This window comes from Dermacentor variabilis, chromosome 7 (assembly GCF_050947875.1).
Source record: "Dermacentor variabilis isolate Ectoservices chromosome 7, ASM5094787v1, whole genome shotgun sequence".
Lineage (NCBI taxonomy): Eukaryota > Metazoa > Arthropoda > Arachnida > Ixodida > Ixodidae > Dermacentor > Dermacentor variabilis.
Window position 1 is genome coordinate 141,214,338 of NC_134574.1, and position 18,839 is coordinate 141,233,176.

Below are 18,839 nucleotides of genomic sequence, written 5' to 3' on the forward strand. Positions count from 1 at the left end.
GGCGCCGCCACTCTTGCTTTAGCCCTGAGGATTGTATGTGACAGCGCACCGCTTTCCAGAGGAGACAGTGGATCTGCCTTTTGCGAAATTTCACTGAGCTATAGCCTTACCTTTTTTCCGGGCAAAACCCAATTTGCGAAATCAGCGTATTCATCGCCAAAATAGGCGCCGCTACTCTTGCTTTTAGCTCTGAAAGTTGTGTATGTGACAGCGCAGCGCTTTCCAGAGGAGACAGTGGATCTGCCTTTTGCGAAATTTCACTGGGCTATAGCCTTACCTTTTTTCCGGACAAAACCCAATTTGCGAAATCAGCGTATTCATCAACAAAATAGGCGCAGCCATACTTATTTTGCTTTAGCCCTGAGAGTTGTGTATGTGACAGCGCACCGCTTTCCATAGGAGACAGTGGATCTGCCTTTTGCGAAATTTCACTGGGCTATAGCCTTACCTTTTTTCCGGACAAAACCCAATTTGCGAGATCAGCGTATTCTTCGCCAAAATAGGCGCCGCAACTCTTGCTTTTAGCTCTGAAAGTTGTGTATGTGACAGCGCAGCGCTTTCCAGAGGAGACAGTGGATCTGCCTTTTGCGAAATTTCACTGGGCTATAGCCTTACCTTTTTTCCGGACAAAACCCAATTTGCGAAATCAGCGTATTCATCAACAAAATAGGCGCAGCCACACTTGCTTTAGCCCTGAGAGTTGTGTATGTGACAGCGCACCGCTTTCCATAGGAGACAGTGGATCTGCCTTTTGCGAAATTTCACTGGGCTATAGCCTTACCTTTTTTCCGGACAAAACCCAATTTGCGAAATCAGCGTATTCTTCGCCAAAATAGGCGCCGCAACTCTTGCTTTTAGCTCTGAAAGTTGTGTATGTGACAGCGCAGCGCTTTCCAGAGGAGACAGTGGATCTGCCTTTTGCGAAATTTCACTGGGCTATAGCCTTACCTTTTTTTCCGGACAAAACCCAATTTGAGAAATCAGCGTATTCATCGCCAAAATAGGCGCAGCCACGCTTGCTTTAGCCCTGAGAGTTGCGTATGTGACGGCGCAGCGCTTTCCGGAGGAGACAGTGGATCTACCTTCTGCGAAATTTCACTGGGCTATTGGCTTACCTTTCTTTCCGGACAAAACCCAATTTCCGAAATCAGCGTATTCATCCCCGAAATAGGCGCAGCCACACTTGCTTTAGCCCTGAGAGTGTTGTATGTTACAGTGCAGCGCTTTCCGGAGGAGCCAGTGGATCTGCCTTCCCTGAAATTTCACTGGGCTATAGCCTTATCTTTTTTCCGGACAAAACCCAATTTGCGAAATCAGCGTATTCATCGCCAAATTTAGGCGCAGCCATACTTATTTTGCTTTAGCCCTGAGAGTTGTGTATGTGACGGCGCAGCGCTTTCCAGAGGAGACAGTGGATCTGCCTTTTGCGAAATTTCTCTGGGCTATACCTTTATTTCCGGAGAAGACCCAATTACCGAAATCAGCGTATTCATCGCCAAAATAGGCGCAGCCATACTTGTCGTGCTTTAGCCCTGAGAGTTGTGTGACAGCTCAGCGCTTTCCAGAGGAGACAGTGGATCTGCCTTTTGCGAAATTTCACTGGGCTATAGCCTTAGCTTTTTTTTCCGGACAAAACCCAATTTGCGAAATCAGCGTATTCATCGCCAAAATAGGCGCAGCCATACTTACTTTGCTTTAGCCCTGAGAGTTGTGTATGTGACAGCGCAGCGCTTTCCAGAGGAGACAGTGGATCTGCCTTTTGCGAAATTTCACTGGGCAATAGCCTTACCTTTTTTTCCGGACAAAACCCAATTTGCGAAATCAGCGTATTCATCGCCAAAATAGGCGCAGCCACACTTGCTTTAGCCCTAGGAGTTGTGTATGTGAAAGCGCAGCGCTTTCCAGAGGAGACAGTGGATCTGCCTTTTGCGAAATTTCACTGGGCTATAGCCTTACCTTTTTTTCCGGACAAAACCCAATTTGCGAAATCAGCGTATTCATCGCCAAAATAGGCGCAGCCACACTTGCTTTAGCCCTAGGAGTTGTGTATGTGAAAGCGCAGCGCTTTCCAGAGGAGACAGTGGATCTGCCTTTTGCGAAATTTCACTGGGCTATAGCCTTACCTTTTTTGCGGACAAAACCCAATTTGCGAAATCATCGTATTCATCGCCAAAATAGGCGCAGCCATACTTACTTTGCTTTAGCCCTGAGAGTTGTGTATGTGACAGCGCAGCGCTTTCCAGAGGAGACAGTGGATCTGCCTTTTGCGAAATTTCACTGGGCTATAGCCTTACCTTTTTTTCCGGACTAAACCCAATTTGCGAAATCAGCGTATTCATCGCCAAAATAGGCGCAGCCACACTTGCTTTAGCCCTGAGAGTTGTGTATGTGACAGCGCATCGCTTTCCAGAGGAGAGAGTGGATCTGCCTTTTGCGAAATTTCACTGGGCTATAGATTTAGCTTTTTTTCCGGACTAAACCCAATTTGCGAAATCAGCGTATTCTTCGCCAAAATAGGCGCAGCCACACTTGCTTTGTCCCTGAGAGTTGTGTATGTGACAGCGCACCGCTTTCCAGAGGAGACAGTGGATCTGGCTATTGCGAAATTTCACTGGGCTATAGCCTTACTTTTATTTCCGGAGAAAACCCAATTTGCGAAATCAGCGTATTCATCGCCAAAATAGGCGCAGCCATACTTATTTTGCTTTAGCCCTGAGAGTTGTGTATGTGACAGCGCAGCGCTTCCAGTGGAGACAGTGGATCTGCCTTTTGCGAAATTTCACTGGGTTATAGCCTTACCTTTTTTTCCGGACAAAACCCAATTTGAGAAATCAGCGTATTCATCGCCAAAATAGGCGCAGCCACGCTTGCTTTAGCCCTGAGAGTTGCGTATGTGACGGCGCAGCGCTTTCCGGAGGAGACAGTGGATCTACCTTCTGCGAAATTTCACTGGGCTATTGGCTTACCTTTCTTTCCGGACAAAACCCAATTTCCGAAATCAGCGTATTCTTCCCCGAAATAGGCGCAGCCACACTTGCTTTTAGCCCTGAGAGTTGTGTATGTTACGGCGCAGCGCTTTCCGGAGGAGACAGTGGATCTGCCTTCCCTGAAATTTCACTGGGCTATTGGCTTACCTTTCTTTCCGGGCAAAACCCAATTTCCGAAATCAGCGTATTCATCCCCGAAATAGGCGCAGCCACAATTTGCTTTAGCCCTGAGAGTGTTGTATGTTACAGCGCAGCGCTTTCCGGAGGAGCCAGTGGATCTGCCTTCCCTGAAATTTCACTGGGCTATAGCCTTGCCTTTTTTCCGGACAAAACCCAATTTGCGAAATCAGCGTATTCATCGCCAAATTTAGGCGCAGCCATACTTATTTTGCTTTAGCCCTGAGAGTTGTGTATGTGACGGAGCAGCGCTTTCCAGAGGAGACAGTGGATCTGCCTTCCCTGAAATTTCACTGGGCTATAGCCTTACCTTTTTGCCTGAAAAAACCCAATTTGCGAAATCAGCGTATTCATCGCCGTAATAGGCGGCCACACTTGTTTTAGCCCTGAGAGTTGTGTATGTGACGGCGCAGCGCTTTCCAGAGGGGACAGTGGATCTGCCTTCCGTGAAATTTCACTGGGCTATACACTTACCTTTTTGCCTGAAAAAATCCAATTTGCGAAATCAGCGTATTCATCGCCGAAATAGACGCAGCCACGCTTGCTTTAACCCTGAGAGTTGTGTACGTGACTGCGCAGCGCTTTCCAGAGGAGACAGTGGATCTGCCTTCCGTGAAATTGCACGGGGCTATAGCCTTACCTTTTTGCCTGACAGAACCCAATATGCGAAATCAGCGTATTCATCGCCGAAATAGGCGGCTACACTTGTTTTAGCCCTGAGAGTTATGTATTGTACGGGTTGCACTCGGGTATGTAAAATGTGGTAGCTGGCCCATGCCGTCGTCCATCTCACTCACGCCAAGCATCGGTAGTCGGCTAGGGTTGATTGGGATACCGGGCCGCCTGTGGCGAAGGTGCATTTCGCCATTAAAGGGACACTAAAGGCAAATACTAAGTTGACGTGGACTGTTTAAATACCATTCCAGAAACCTCGCAACGCTTGTTTCGTGCCAAGAAAGGACTTAATTTGCGATAAAATTGCATCTGAAGGGCCCGAATACCTTTAGCTGAATTCAAATCTCCCGCCACCCAACCGGGGGAGTGGTGACGTTGCATACGCCATCACCACCCTTTGCTGCCGTCGGTAAGTAAAACGGCGCCCGACAGACGGCGATAATGAGCCAGAGCGGCGGATTCGCCGCTGCAGTTGCTTTTTAGCCAAGTGGCGTAATGAACCCTTCGGGTCGTATCTTGCCACGCAAAGATAATCGGCATCTGCCTTGCTTGAGTTTCCTTTCTTGAAAACTCGGCGTTCACTATTTTTTTGTCGAGAATGCTCTGTCGTACTGATAACGCGCATGCCGTTCGTGACCTGGAAATGCGGAGAAGAGAGATGACGATTATTGTTGTGGAGCAAGATACGACCCAAAGGGTGTAATACTAAATTTCTCTACGATAATATAGAAATTTCGGGAGGTGGAGGCGGGTGCTCGGCGGTCACCGCCTCGCTACGTCACTGCTTCTCTCTCATGCAGCCGAAATGGGGCTTCCGTGTCCAAAGAGGTTATTTTTACGTATTATATAACCCCCTTATACGTCGCGTATACTAGAAGCGAGGAAAGGGGTGTCTCGCAAGTCTATTGCCGCAAGGCAGTGCGTTGCACGTGATGATTAAAGGCTATCTATTGAGTGCTTAACTAACGTAAATAGTAATAATAAGGAAATGGTTGGTTCGCCAAGCTGGAACACCGCCAGCTCAGTCGGCATAAGTAATACCTAATATAGTGCAGACAAACGACGGTGATTGTGAACAAAAGGTTGAAGTCCCCGCACCGCGACACGCGAAAGATGAATTTTCCGCTGGTGGTATAGCGGAGGCTGCAACTGTAACTCGCACTGTGTTGGCCGAACTCGAAGACGTGAAATAATTCTGTTTGTATTGACTAGAACGTATACTTTATAGTCGCGTAGTTTTGCATAATCCGATTTGACTTTCAAAACGCGAGCGCTATGCGTAGCTGCTAGCTTGCGGAGAAAGTCCGACTCTGCCTCTTCTTTCTTTTTCTTTTTTAGCGCATCCTTTGACATTTCCGCAAGATCTCAGATGCATGGCGTTGCAATCATGATTATCGCTAGAAACATTACGCCCTCGTCTATTTGGCAATTCAAGAGTTACTTCCGTATCTCCGTATCAGTGATTACGCCTCCGTGATGCACAGAGCAATGTATTATGCACAGAGACACGGCTGCTACAGCGGCGCTGTGTTGGACAGCAGCCAACTGGCCAGCCAGTCACAGCCAATGGGCCTTCATGCGCCGAAGGCCGAGCCAGACGAGCAGACAGGAGCGAAGTACTAAAACTGTTTAAACTCGAGTGTACGTTGGAGGATTGTACACCGCGCCCGAGCAACGTCCACGTAGTACAACCGTTGAGAGACCGGGGAAGCAGGCGAGATGGCGGCGCGACTTTGCTTTGCCTACAGGACGGCGGTAAAGTGTCTATTCCGCACTTCGCGATCACCTGTTTCAGCGGCGTGACGAGCAGTATCGTACCATGCGGAGTTGAACATGTGGCAGCTGTCCCAGTGATGGCGTGATAAAGGCTTCGCTGAGATTACGCTACTGATTGAGCACGATTTCTTTTGCAGCTCCTGCAGAGGTTTTCCGTTCGTGGCTATGCGTCGTCTAGCGTGGTAAGATACCTATTTCGGCGGTGTCGTGTATGGCATCGTTCGACTTGCAGCTTACGATTCCACCTCCCACCACCCACTTCTCCATGTTTTTTCCGTTTCTGTAGCCCACAACCAAGATGTTTATCAACGGAGAGTTCGTCGAGTCCAAGACGACCGAGTGGATTGATCTCATGAACCCGGTAATTGCGACATTTAATTATTTGCGCCCACTCCCCTGCTAATTTTGAAGTTGGACTGTCGTGTGATCCATGCGGTATCGTTGCAGCATCGAAAAGTTTAGACCGCGTCTAAACAGAGACGTCCCCGAACGAGTTTAGCTTATCTTTCACTGTTATGACAGATAAGCGAGTTGCAAGGATACGTTCACTCGGCTCTTTATCTTTGGCGCACGACTGTGACAGACGGTCAAGGTCACGAATCGACGATGCTAGGAGCGTTGTTGTAAATTACAAGTTACTATTTTACCATTTATTTTCCAGGCAACCAATGAACCCGTAACCCGTGTGCCAGTGTGTACGAATGATGAAATGGAAGCTGCCGTCGGTGCTGCGAAGGAGGCCTTCAAGACGTGGTCTCAGACGTCAATTTTGACGAGGCAGCAGTCCATGTTCAAGTTGCAGAATCTCATCAAGGAGAACATGGTAAGAAAGAAACTATACATTGGAAGGATGCAGAGTTCTGCAACTGGCATTTGCAACCTTTATTTTTGTGTGTGTGTGTGTGTGTGTGTGTGTGTGTGTGTGTGTGTGTGTGTGTGTGTATGTGCAGAAACGAATTGCTGCAAACATCACAGAGGAGCAGGGAAAAACGTTGGCAGATGCTGAGGGAGATGTGCTTCGAGGCCTGCGTGAGTATGCAATGTTCAAGATTGTCAGACGGTTTCTGCGATAACATTCTTTTACATTGCAGAGGTTGTCGAACATGCTTGTGGAGTTACTTCTCTACAGTTGGGCGAGACCTTGCCATCCATCACTAAAGACATGGACACACTCTCCTACCGCATTCCGCTTGGCGTCTGCGCTGGCATCACGCCATTCAACTTTCCTGCCATGATCCCTTTGTGGGTAAGTCCCGCTTACCCTTGCACTTTGTGTACAATATCAAATCATGCTTACATACATACCAACAGCAGCACCAGTAAACTCAATCAGAGAGCTGTCAGATTCATTTAAGTGTATTCCTCGCTAGACTCCCTCTCCCAAATAATCAAATCTAACACTAGCAAGCCGCTCTCCTTGCATAGAAAATCTTAGTGGGTGCAATTCCTATATTTACTCCGGACTAATCAACTTGCTCTTGACTGTCAGTATTCGTTGCCCCTAGCAACGAGACTCTCTCCTGTTAAGCAATAATCCTTGTCGCCATACTTTGCAAGAACTGATACGTTCAAGTACATTTTATTTCCAAGGATGAGAACAGAGTGGGACCAGTTTACCAAACTTCCCAAATTCACATTGCTTAACCTGGCTATTATCGTCAAGGCTTGCTTTCCTTGCTTAAACCTGTACAGGGTGTGCCGCATGTAATTAAAGCAAAAGTAAAACCTCCTTTTGATTGTGACAAACTCTTTCAACCAGATGTTTCCTCTGGCCCTAGTCTGTGGAAACACAATCGTGATCAAGCCTTCAGAACGCGACCCTGGAGCCACAATGATTCTAATGGAGCTGCTCCAACAGTGCGGTGTGCCAAAAGGGGTGGTCAACGTTTTCCACGGAACACACGAATGTTTGTATTTCAGGTCCACCTGTGTTCTCCCTATTGCTAATGTGACGCCTATCTTGTTACAGCTGTCAGATTCATCTGTGACCACCCCGACATCAGAGCAATCTCGTTTGTGGGATCTGACACAGCTGTAAGTTTTTTTTTTTTTCTCTTATTCTCTCAACTGTACGTAGTTAAGCGACTAGAGCAGCCTGTTTTGCAATCAGCAATGGTGACCTGGAATCGCTATAGCATATGCACATTGTTTGCAGGGCAAGTTCATCTATGAACGAGGCTCGAAGAATGGAAAAAGGGTGCAGTGCAATATGGTAAGGCTTCTGTTTGGCTTCTTGCAAAGTCTAATGCACAGGATTAGCAGATGTACAACTTGTGTTCATTTTTTATGACACTGCACAAGCTTTTTCACAAGTGTGCACAGTCTGTATGTGTGCGCACCAACTGTTCCTGTGGTCTTTCTCCTCCAGAACTATGTGCGAAAGTACACATATAGAACTATATGTGCAACTGTGCCCCCTGTTGAAAAGTTAAGGAGTTTTCAATGCCATATTTGTGTACCAACATCTCCTACCATGTCAACAACAACAACAAAAAAATGCATGCATGCACAGGTGGCGGGCAATCTACACTGCATTTGACACTCGTGTGAACAGACCGTGTGCATGTATGCATGGTGCCATGCGAACCCTCGGACTATGTTCCAGATATTGTGGGAATCATCAATTACCATATAATGAAAAATGCTCAAGCAAAAGCTCTCTCGAGTTCAGAGCTTTTGAAAATGCTTTGAGTGTGTGGCCTTATTTTTCACTGCCACCCATGCTTATGCAGCTTGCTCAGGACTGAGAGTTTTACTGGAAATCGGTTAATTATTTGCATGGGGGGGGGGGGGCACCATTTAAGTGACCCTAATAGAAGTAAGGCTCAACATTCTTGCGAATCGGGAAACTCTTTTCTAGAGTTTGAGGGAAATGAAGGTCGAAAAAACAGCTTAACGTGGGACTGATCGTGCTGCAATATATTAATGTTTTGCACACACAAGACTCTGTGATGCTACGAATTTTGACAATTGGCCTATGCCTGTAATAAAACTGATAGCACATTCGAAGATAACACTTAACCCTGCAACCTTTTTAGGTTGTATGCAGAGGTTAGAAGTCAGCATGATGTAAAAAAAAGATGTTGAAATCAGTGGAATGTGGATTACACCAGTTTAGTCATGTTAACGAGTGCCCAATTAACATTGTGCCACACTGCTTACAGGGAGCAAAGAATCACGGTGTGATCATGCCCGACGCAAACAAGGAGTACACGCTCAACCAGCTGACGGGCGCTGCCTTCGGTGCGGCCGGACAGAGGTGCATGGCGCTGAGTACCGCCGTTTTTGTCGGAGAGGCCAAGAACTGGATCCCCGAGCTCGTGGAGCGTGCAAAGAAGCTCAACGTGAACGCCGGCCATGTTCCGGGCGCTGACCTCGGCCCAGTCATTTCTCCAGAGGCCAAGAAACGCATCTGTGACCTCGTCGAGAGCGGAGCGCAGGAGGGAGCGAAGATTATTCTGGATGGCCGCAACATTAAGGTGCCCGGCTTCGAGAAGGGCAACTTTGTGGGACCCACCATACTTACAGACGTGAAGGTAAGCGACACGATGTACAAGTCGTTCAGCATGTAGCATTTGTCAGTGGCGCGACTGAAGTGAATGTGCGAAGTCTGCAACGAACACAAGAATGTCATAGGCACTTGACTACTGGTGCATGTTGCAGCACTGCATCGACAGGACAATGTACTGGGTGATGCACTTTTAAGAAGACACTTTACCTTGGGAGCTCTCAACTATATACATGGGAACAGAAAAATTGCTTTGCTCGGCATCAGCTGCATCGAATTCAATGAGGCTTGTTGCATTAAGAAGAAAACGTTTAAATCTGTCGGGAACAGAGTCTTATTTTCAACTTTTTAAACAAAGAGTGTCGACTATCCTAAAAGTAAAGCAAAATGAGACGTCAAGATTACAGCTCTTAACTCGGATGCTTTAACAGATGCAGCTTACAGAACTGTATCTGGCTTGGTGCAGGGTTACGGATTGCATTTGTAAGCTGTGTGCTCGTCTTTTTTTTACGCTGCCAATATTCATCAATCCTGGTAAAGTAATTCAAGGCCCTAAATCGGAATTCTGATTCCGACAGTCAGCAGAGAAGTAGTCTAATGAGAGCATTTGTGTTTCGCATGCACTTGAATAGGGAAATCAGAGGTGACCCCGAGGCAAAGCACCTTCTTAAGCTAAAACATTTGACTAGTACTTGAGCACTCATAGGAACCAAAACTTGTAATGGAGGACCTGTGAATTGTTCTTCATTAATAAACCTCTGCATAGTATCAGCCACCCTTTCTTAACAAGCGGAGAGTATGTGGGCCAAAGGTTCACCTTCAAACTTCTCAATTGAATTAGTTTCAAGTGAGAGGCAGTGCTTGCATGCGGAGAGGGTTGCCATAAGGCAGCATGCTCATGTTCCAGTCAATCAGCGTTGTACAAATGTGCGCGAACAACTTGTGAGCAACTTGAAAATGCTAAATGTACAATTTGCAACTGATAAACTGAAGCAATCCAAGTGCATGGCTTGACATAATAGTGTTCTGAGAATCACTTGCGAAGCTTTTTATGAAAAACCTGTATGGGCTTCCTTGGCATGTTTATGCAAATTTCAGGTGGATAGCAATTTCTTTTTTACGAAAATTCCTCTACCTTGCAAGTTTCCATTGAAGTGATGCACCATACCTCATGTTAAGACGTTCCAAGAGTTGGTATGAGGTTTCGCTACCTCGTTAAACTTCTAAGCTTTTTTTTTTTTTCGTGGTTGCTTGTAGTGGAGAAGTGTGCCAATGCTGCTAATGGTAATTTTCTCTACTTTTTTTTACCCCTCTTAGTCAAGGCAGTGAAAATTGTCGTTATACCTGTCATAAGATGCAGGCTATGTGTAGCAGAAGGCACCAAGTAGTGGGGTCGAGTGCAAGTCGCTGAAGTTTGACGTGTGCAACAAATAGTAGAGCTCTCACAGTTACTGTTGTCCTCCGCTAGTTCAAGCGTCTCCTCTCTCCACTGTCTTCTACCCCACTTTGAGTGAGTTGTTCACAGTAACGTCATCGCTTTTCCACGAGTGGGAGTTTGGTATAGTAAACTGGACCGACCCCAAAGACAACAAAATTAAAGGTAGTTGCTTGGTAGGCCAGTTCTGCTACACAATGTGTCCTCGCAGTATTGCAATCTGATCCTGGAGGCAATGAAATGTCATGCAGCCACACATCTAATCATATTAACCAATAGAGACAACCAATAAGTGCACCCCCCACCAGCGTACCTCAGCAAGTCTACCAGGGGGCTATCGCTTGAAATTGCCGGTCATCCTACGACTGTGTTCCCAGATGTCGCCAACACTTTGAAAAAATGTGAGATGCAGTTATGTGTGGTTTCACAGCATCCATCGGAACCTCCTTCTATCCTTGCAGCCCAGTATGCGTTGCTACCGGGAGGAGATTTTCGGACCCGTGCTGCTGACCCTTAATGTGGACACAATGGACGACGCTATCTCTCTCATCAACTCTAACCCTTACGGCAACGGCACTGCCATATTCACCACGAATGGCGCCACTGCAAGACGGTATACCCAAGAGATCGACGTGGGACAGGTAAGTCCCACTAGTGGGGCCATGCCAAGGTGCTATTCATCCAGCCAGACCCAGCATTACATTTACGCATGCAAGCAAACAGTGCGACAGAGAGCACTCTTTTGTGGCTCTATGTCGGTGACTGTACAATAGACTGATCATGCCATGTTCAGAGCGCATGCACACCATTCCTGCCTGTTGCCTCTTTCCCACTGCACTTGTGTTCCAAGGCAAACTAGATGGGGTTCGAGATGGTGCAAACAGTACATGCTTCTTACCACTGTCGCCCTTCTGTCCACTAACTATTTTTTGCGGCAACAATGATGTCATGAAATTGGTGCATTAGAGGACTACTGCCGCTTTTCTCCTGGTTCTTAGTTTTGTTAAGCAAAACTTCTACCAAACATTCAAGTTCATGTCGGTGATTGCCTTGAAAAACATTTCAACAGTGCTGGGAATTGCACTATATATATATATATATATATATATATATATATATATATATATATATATATATATATATATATATAGTGCAATATATATATTTAAAGCTCTGAAGAAGCTTCAACTAAAATTCACCTCATGAAAGCTTGTCTAAACGAACAATCGGGGCATTTAAATGAGCCTAACAGAAATGGGTTGAATTGGCTTGTCAACCTGTCGGCGCACATGTACATGCAGACGGGTCAAGCCGACCAGCGCCAAGACCGGTGCAGAACCACAGAGACATTGCGATTTACGCGTCAGCAGTGTTATCAGGACAATGCAAAGAGAAGTACTGGGCAGTGCAACCTTGTAACGATAAAACCTATGAAATAGAGCTGTTGCAGACGGCTGTAGGAACCAGTAGCCCAGTTTGAACGTGTCGATGGCTCGACGTCGCGTGCTGCCATTGTCCAAACCCACGAGATAGTTCATGTAAGACGTGCTCACATCGGGCTCGATTTCTGACTCGAACCAGTAACGTTAGGTTCACGCAAACGCTGCGGATGTGTTACTTAGCCACCACTGTCTGAGAACTCAGAATTGAAGCTTGCGATTTTTTTGGCCTGTTGCAGGTTGGTGTGAATGTGCCCATTCCCGTACCACTTCCCATGTTTTCTTTCACTGGATCCAGAGGCTCGTTTTTGGGTGACAACAACTTCTACGGCAAGGCTGTAAGTACATACTTGGTGCAGGTTTTGTGATGACCTTGTTGCTGAATTCGACTTCTTAACTCGCAGGGGGTCAATTTCTACACGCAACTGAAGACCGTGACCCAGCTCTGGCGTACGCAGGACTCAACGCACACAAAAGCGGCAACTGCCATGCCAGTCATGCGCTGAGAACACGAAACCATCACTCATGCCATCAACTTCGTACAAAGATTTTCAATAAAGTGCTTCCATGATGTAAGAAGGCTGGCTAAAGTGTTTGACATCCAGGAAATCTGCCTTTGCATCACAGCATAGTTTTACAATGTCAGCGGACGTAAAAAAAAAAAGGGGGGGTACAGTTGAACCTTTATATGATGAACACAGATATGGTGAAGTAAATCTAAAATTTACTAATTCTTTTTTCCACTGGTAGCATGTGTACTCATAACAGATCTCGGATATGACTGAAGTACTTTTGTATCGGATTCAACTTCATTACTATAACAAAGTTTGACTGCAGGAAGGTACAGGGAAGTGGTAGTTTCAAACTATGCGCAAGACACACACACTTGCATGGTCAGTTCAAAATTATAGCACAAGTTGGCTGTTCCAAAATTTCGCCCACGCTGGTTAAAACTGTAGCTTTTACAGCATTTTGAAGACAGTACGCACAATGTAATGGTTACTTTTTTTTTTTCTCCTATAAAACAAAATGCTTCACAAACTCTGATTTGTACTGACTGCCCAGCCCAGCTCCCGTTCTTCTGCGCTGTTGGCGTGAGGTTGCGGGACACGGTGAACGGTAGTCACCCGGCGTCTGTCGACGTCCCACCGAAAGAGAGACTGGAGCTGCGCTTTCTGGCAGTAGTAAACATTCTAGTTGCTCCTATATCGTACATAAAAAATGGCCTCGTGTGTCTAAATTCTCACAATATACAAGCTGCACCGTCCGATCCAAAAGTTCCGCATAGCTGCGCCACCAGGCTTGTCAGCCTGTTGCGCTGTCGTGCGCGTGTGGAAGGGGGCACTGTCCATATGGCCTCGGAAAAGTCGTCGCCGAACATCGCTTCGATGCACCGCGATTGGTCTGCGACACAGACACGTCTATGATTTCTTTTAAAAAAAAAAAACTGGTTCTGAAGCGCAATACTTGTCGCCAGCATTATGCTTAAGAATCATCGTCACGTGGCAAGATGCAGATGCCAGGTCGCCACGTATGTCCTTATTGACACATTGCTTCAGGCACCACAAACGTTCTGCGTCGTCTCTGACCAGTCGTGGCGCTTGAAGACCTTGTCTCGGCGACTGTGGGCATTCCTCGGATCTCGAGCGTGCAAGGTGGCACACGATGTCTCCGACGGTGGGGCCTGTGGCTAGGAGCCTGCGGCACTGTCCTGGTTTGTAAGCCACACGCTGGGCACCCATTGGGGCTCTCGCTCCAGAATGGCCACCTCCTTGAGCAACTCGCTGTAGGCACGGTCCAGATCCGAATTGACAATGACCATGTCGAAGTAGTGGCCGTAGGTCTCCTCCATTTGTCGCGCCCGTTCAATGGTCTCCCGCAACTCCTCCTCTCGCACGGGGACGCCCTGGCGGGCGCGGTGCTGCCGGAGTTTCTCCAGAGATGGCGGTGCCACAAAGACCACGTATGGCTTGAGGTCAGAGTGCTTCAGCATCTTCAGAGACTGCCAAAGAAGAAGAGAGCGAGAAGGCATGAGTATGCTGCAGTTGACACCACTCTGTCTTGCTGCCATGCACCTTTCATTAGACAGACGAGCCTGAGACGCTCTTCTGTTTCATCTTATTTCTGAAACCCTAAGACAACACGGTTATTTTAAAGGCCAACTCAATACTCCACTTTGGTTAATTTGGCTATAAACAAACAGCATACACAGACATCTCGGAGCAGCTCGTGTGATCCGATTTCAATGTCACGTCCGGATGCGCTGGGTTTTGGGCGATTTCTAGCTAACAGTAATGGTGGAATTTCTGGGTGTCCGCATCAATAACAGTGATTTTTCCTGGCTTCTCGCGACACATTCACTTGCATTTGAAACTCAAAATTTTGCAAGAAAGCGGATTTTTATCTACACTCTCAGAAACGGCTTTTAATGTGGTCCAAAATTTCATTGCAGTTCGCTTTTATCGCGAGTCTGGGGGGGGGGGGGGGGCTTAGGAATGGGGCAGCAATCTCTTGGCTGTGCTGCTGAGTATCTGCAGTGGTACTCATTCCAAAGTTCGGGGAGGTCAACCGCAATAGCATTTTGAGCCACGAAAGGAGCGTAGATAAGGGGTAGCTTTGGTGCAAAATGTTACATTTGAAATGCAAGTGGATACATCATGAAAAGCTAGCAAAAGTAGACATTTTTGATATGGAAATTGACACCCCCCCCACCCCCAGAAAAATAATGCTGCTATTACTGCTCGTTAGAAGGAACACGACTCGCATGGCCTCTGCGATTAGCCATTTCTCAGGGCAAGGTGGAAAATCTCGGAGATGATGTACCGGGACTTGCGTCATACCCACCAACCACTGAGTGCACGCATCATCTCTCCTTAGACGCAATTTAAAGGCTGAAAAAAGAAAATTCGATAATTACCAGCCCTGCAGCACTGTCAAGATTGCTTCAGCTTTATATTCTACTCGTATAACATAACCAATTTAGCCAAATGAAATTTAGTTACAGTTGTCCTTTGTGTGGACCAAAACTATGCTGCGCTTGAAAACGAATAAGCAGTTTCCCTCTCACTTTCTCTACCCTCCCCATAGGCACTCTCCCCTCCCCTAGATGACACGTGGACACTACACATCGGCGCTTTTACTGTTTGAAAACACCACCAACATCCGCTTACCGCGGCTGTGCTCTTCAGCTGCATGCTGTTGCCACTGCATGCACAGCACAAAACAAACATGCTATGCGAGGTGAAGTCTGTTGATTGTGCACGACAGGCAAGTGAGACGGGGACAGGCGGGCATGCAACTGCATGGCAAAGACGTGCTAGCAGACGGATTGGAATCGACATCTCTCGTAGATGGACCAGTCGGCAGCATTTAGCATGGTGACATCACATGCAGCACCCTGTTGGCATCACGTGTGAAGAAGGAATCGGAAAAGTCTGGCAAGCAGCACGCAACTGTTTTGGGAATTACCAGAGCTGGTTCGGAGACCCTTTTATGCCTTTCCCAAGATGGCAGTACCATGATGTATCAGTCCAGAGATCATCAAAATAACTCAACCCCAAGCGATCTTAGGTGGCATGTAGGCCTGTGCACGCAACTCATTGATAGCAGTACAGGCTGCGAGCCATCACAATTTGATATAAACATCTGCGAAGCAGACGCCATGCCTCACCTGTGGGTGAAGGTTCAGGACGCAGACCTTGCCAGAGTTCACGACACTCCGAATGGCATCAAGGCTGGTACCGTAGTAGTTACGCTCGTATTCTCCGTGCTCCACAAATTTGCCGGCCAGGATGTCGGCTTCAAATTGGGGCCGGCTAATGAAATGGTAGTCTACCCCGTCTATCTCCGAATCCTTTCGCGGCCGGCTGGTGTCTGGCAAAAACAAGTTGCAAGTCGCTGAAATCAGCAGGCGTCCTCTCTTTCCCCACGATAAAAGCTAGCAATAGAAAAGCGCAAGCTAATGGTGCAATTACAGCAGCAGTCTGGACATAATACTAAGATAGACAGGTCGAGAGACCAACCACCACTTGCAAATAAGAGTTAATACCACATTTCACAGATTCTTTGCACCATTAAGGTGCAGCACACTGTCACTATGTTAAAGGGACACTAAAGGCAAACATTAAGTCAAGCTAAAGTGACAGATTAGTGCTCAAGACCGTCTGAAGCATCAAAATTATCGAGAACAGAGCTTCAGTAATCTAGAAATAGGTAAATGAAGGACATGTATTGAGACTCCAAACGAGACATTCAAGTACTAGCCCAATGACGTAGCGACTCCTTATTATAATTCTGTCACTAGTGCTCAACAGTCCGTAATGAAAAGTTCATTGCATATTATGAGATATAAGAAAATGCTACTTCTCTATTTCTATTCGATTCTTAGAAAAGGCAACTTTTTGATGCTAACAACTCGACAACAAAGAAGGCGGTCGAAAGGTTTCATTTTTGCTCGGCTCTGTGCCGCCTGCGCCTACACGTTTCAGCAGTTTCGTGATCGTGTAGTGCTGTGCTGCTCTTGCTGGCTCACAAAACTCGCACAAACTGTAAGTAGCAGAGAACGAGGCCCATCGCGACGAGTGTCGAAGATCGTGTTCACTGCGTTTGTGATTCAGTGCGCGCTTTCCCTTCCGCTTTCACACAGTCGGCTCTGTCTTGGCTCAGTTTCTGGCCATACTTCCGTGTTTTGCACGAGGAATTGTAGCAACAAGTTTCAGGTGCTCTTTTACTCTCCGACGGCGGTGATGTCGTATGCAACGTCAGGACTCCCTGCTTGGAGGAGGGTGATTTGAATTGCGCTAGGGGTATGCGGACCCTTCAGACGTAATTTTCGTATCAACCAAGTCTTTTCTTGGCATGAAACAAGAGCCGTGAGATTTCTGGAATGGTATGTTAACAGTCCACATTGACTTATTTAATCATTTGCCTTTATTTTCCCTTTAGAGAAGCAATAAATGGAGAGAGGGGGTAATGCGCAATGCTTCAGAACTGCTTGTCATGCCTACTGCTTCAGTAGATTTTGAAGACAGACTAATAAGGTATCTTATGTAAGACTAAATAAAAGGATGGCTGCTGAACTTTGGTATCCGTAATGCATTGGGACAAGCACAAACAGAGCAAGCTTTAAGCGGTGTGCAACTTAAACCTAGCTTGACAACTTTTTAAATACCCACTCTAAGCCCTTCGACAAAATGAATTTTACGTAATTCGTTTAGGCTTCTAGGATAAATCTCGCCAGACACTCACGAGGAACTGCAGCTGCAAAGCGTTCCGTGTCCTCCATTAGCTTTTGGCGGAGCTCGTGCCTGCCTATGTTGGACGGTCCAACAAGCACCACAGGCCGCTTGCAGTTGGGACGGGGGTAGTAGAGCGACACCTCTTCATAAGTTGGCACTGGCTCGTTTGCTTCGGAGTCTGCACGTGTCGTCCAAGATCACACGTCAACAAGTCAACATACACACACAATCTTAAAAGGAGAGAAACATCTGGCAATGTGCTATGAAAGAAAACAGAAAACACTCGCAATACAGTGCTATACTGCAACTAAAAGCACAAACAGGACATTCACAACCAGGTGAAGCCAACAGACATTGAAGCCAGGCGAAGCATAAAGAAAACTGAGTGTTACCCACCACAGTAGCTTAACCCTTTAGTGACGTGTTGACTAAAGGCAACATAGAAAATATATTTTTTTTTTTCATGCTGACTTACGGTATTGAGTACAAAGTGTCTGGCTAAATGTCTTCGGCCAACACTGACTGACAGGCAGCAAGCGTCACGTATTGCTTCAGAGCAGAAACGGAGGGCAAGGAAGACAGTTTCTGATACGATTCGCTTTCTTTTGAAAGCACCTTCAGAGGAGACAGACCAATGCAAGATCGCCAGCTGTGCTGGTGTCGCACACATGATATAAAGCAAGTGAAATGTACACCTACGGTTCACATATGACGAGAGCTGCCTACACAAATTCTAAACGAAGACATAGGTGACTTGGGGTAAAGCTGACTTCCAGTTTTCTGCCTGGTGTTTTCCCCCTACTGCTGAAGAAGTTTCCGCAAATTTTTTTTCTTCTTTAATTGAATACGCTTACTCTATGTGTTTTGCCCATTCAGATAGAAAGTAAAACTTTTTTTTAATATATTTATGTGCCGTCAATAAACGATTAATAGCCATGGTGCTGGGCTGCTGAGCTTGAGATTGTGTGTTTGGAAAGGGCAAAATGCAAATACACTCGTGTGCTTAGATTTCGATCATCATCAGCCTGACTACGCCCACTGCAGGGCAAAGACCTCTCCCATACTCCCCCAACTAACCCGGTTGAAGAACCCCGGTACACGTTAAAGAAGCCAAGATGGTAAAAATTAATATGGAGTCCCCCACTACTGCACGCCTCATAATCAGATTGTGGTTTTCACACGCAAGACCCCAGGTTCAAATTAATTTAATTTAATTAACTGTTCTTCGCAGCCGAAATGTAGAAATAATAAGGAAAAGGGATATGAAAGTGGACGAAATGACAACTTGCCAAAGCTGGGGGCCAAACCTAAATCTTCCGTAATATGCGTGCAATGCTCTACCAACCGAGCTTGGCGGCAGCCATCTTCCTGCCCGCTCTTCTTGGGTGTTACATCTAGCCCGGGAGTGTTAGCCAGAGTCACTCATGCTCAAGGCAGCAGATGTGGAACATCCTTTTAACCACCGGCATCACCTAGCGCATGAACTTAGGAGAAGGTCACTGCATAATAAACCCTCGTGTGCCACCTCACAGCATCAAGGCTGCCAAAGCTGAAACCTCACCAAGCAATGAACAAGAAGTGTAAAGGCAGAATAACTCAAGCCCT

General features: G+C 46.6%; 2 protein-coding genes across 5 annotated transcripts in view; one reads left to right on the plus strand and one right to left on the minus strand.

Annotated features, from left to right (window-relative positions):
* Positions 1-5,400: 5,400 nt before the first annotated feature.
* LOC142588019 (putative methylmalonate-semialdehyde/malonate-semialdehyde dehydrogenase [acylating], mitochondrial) lies at positions 5,401-12,576 on the plus strand. The gene is made up of 13 exons (XM_075699451.1): positions 5,401-5,594; positions 5,753-5,797; positions 5,902-5,976; positions 6,277-6,438; positions 6,566-6,644; positions 6,707-6,861; positions 7,375-7,522; positions 7,585-7,649; positions 7,771-7,827; positions 8,780-9,151; positions 11,020-11,199; positions 12,237-12,335; positions 12,402-12,576. Exons 1-13 carry the CDS (start codon positions 5,559-5,561, stop codon positions 12,501-12,503), a joined length of 1,575 nt encoding a protein of 524 aa, XP_075555566.1. The 5' UTR covers positions 5,401-5,558; the 3' UTR covers positions 12,504-12,576.
* An 860-nt stretch (positions 12,577-13,436) lies between these two features.
* sdt (MAGUK p55 family member stardust) overlaps positions 13,437-18,839 on the minus strand; it is a 47,634-nt gene continuing 42,231 nt past the window's right edge. For 3 of the 4 annotated variants that reach the window (XM_075699446.1, XM_075699449.1, XM_075699448.1), the window contains 3 exons: positions 17,245-17,412; positions 15,668-15,870; positions 13,437-13,999 (listed from right to left, as the gene is read on the minus strand). In XM_075699446.1, coding sequence (XP_075555561.1) covers positions 13,688-13,999; positions 15,668-15,870; positions 17,245-17,412 — 683 coding nt within the window. In that variant the 3' untranslated portion in view covers positions 13,437-13,687. The remainder of the gene's footprint in view (positions 14,000-15,667; positions 15,871-17,244; positions 17,413-18,839) is intronic. The other variant, XM_075699447.1, reaches the window with a different exon arrangement.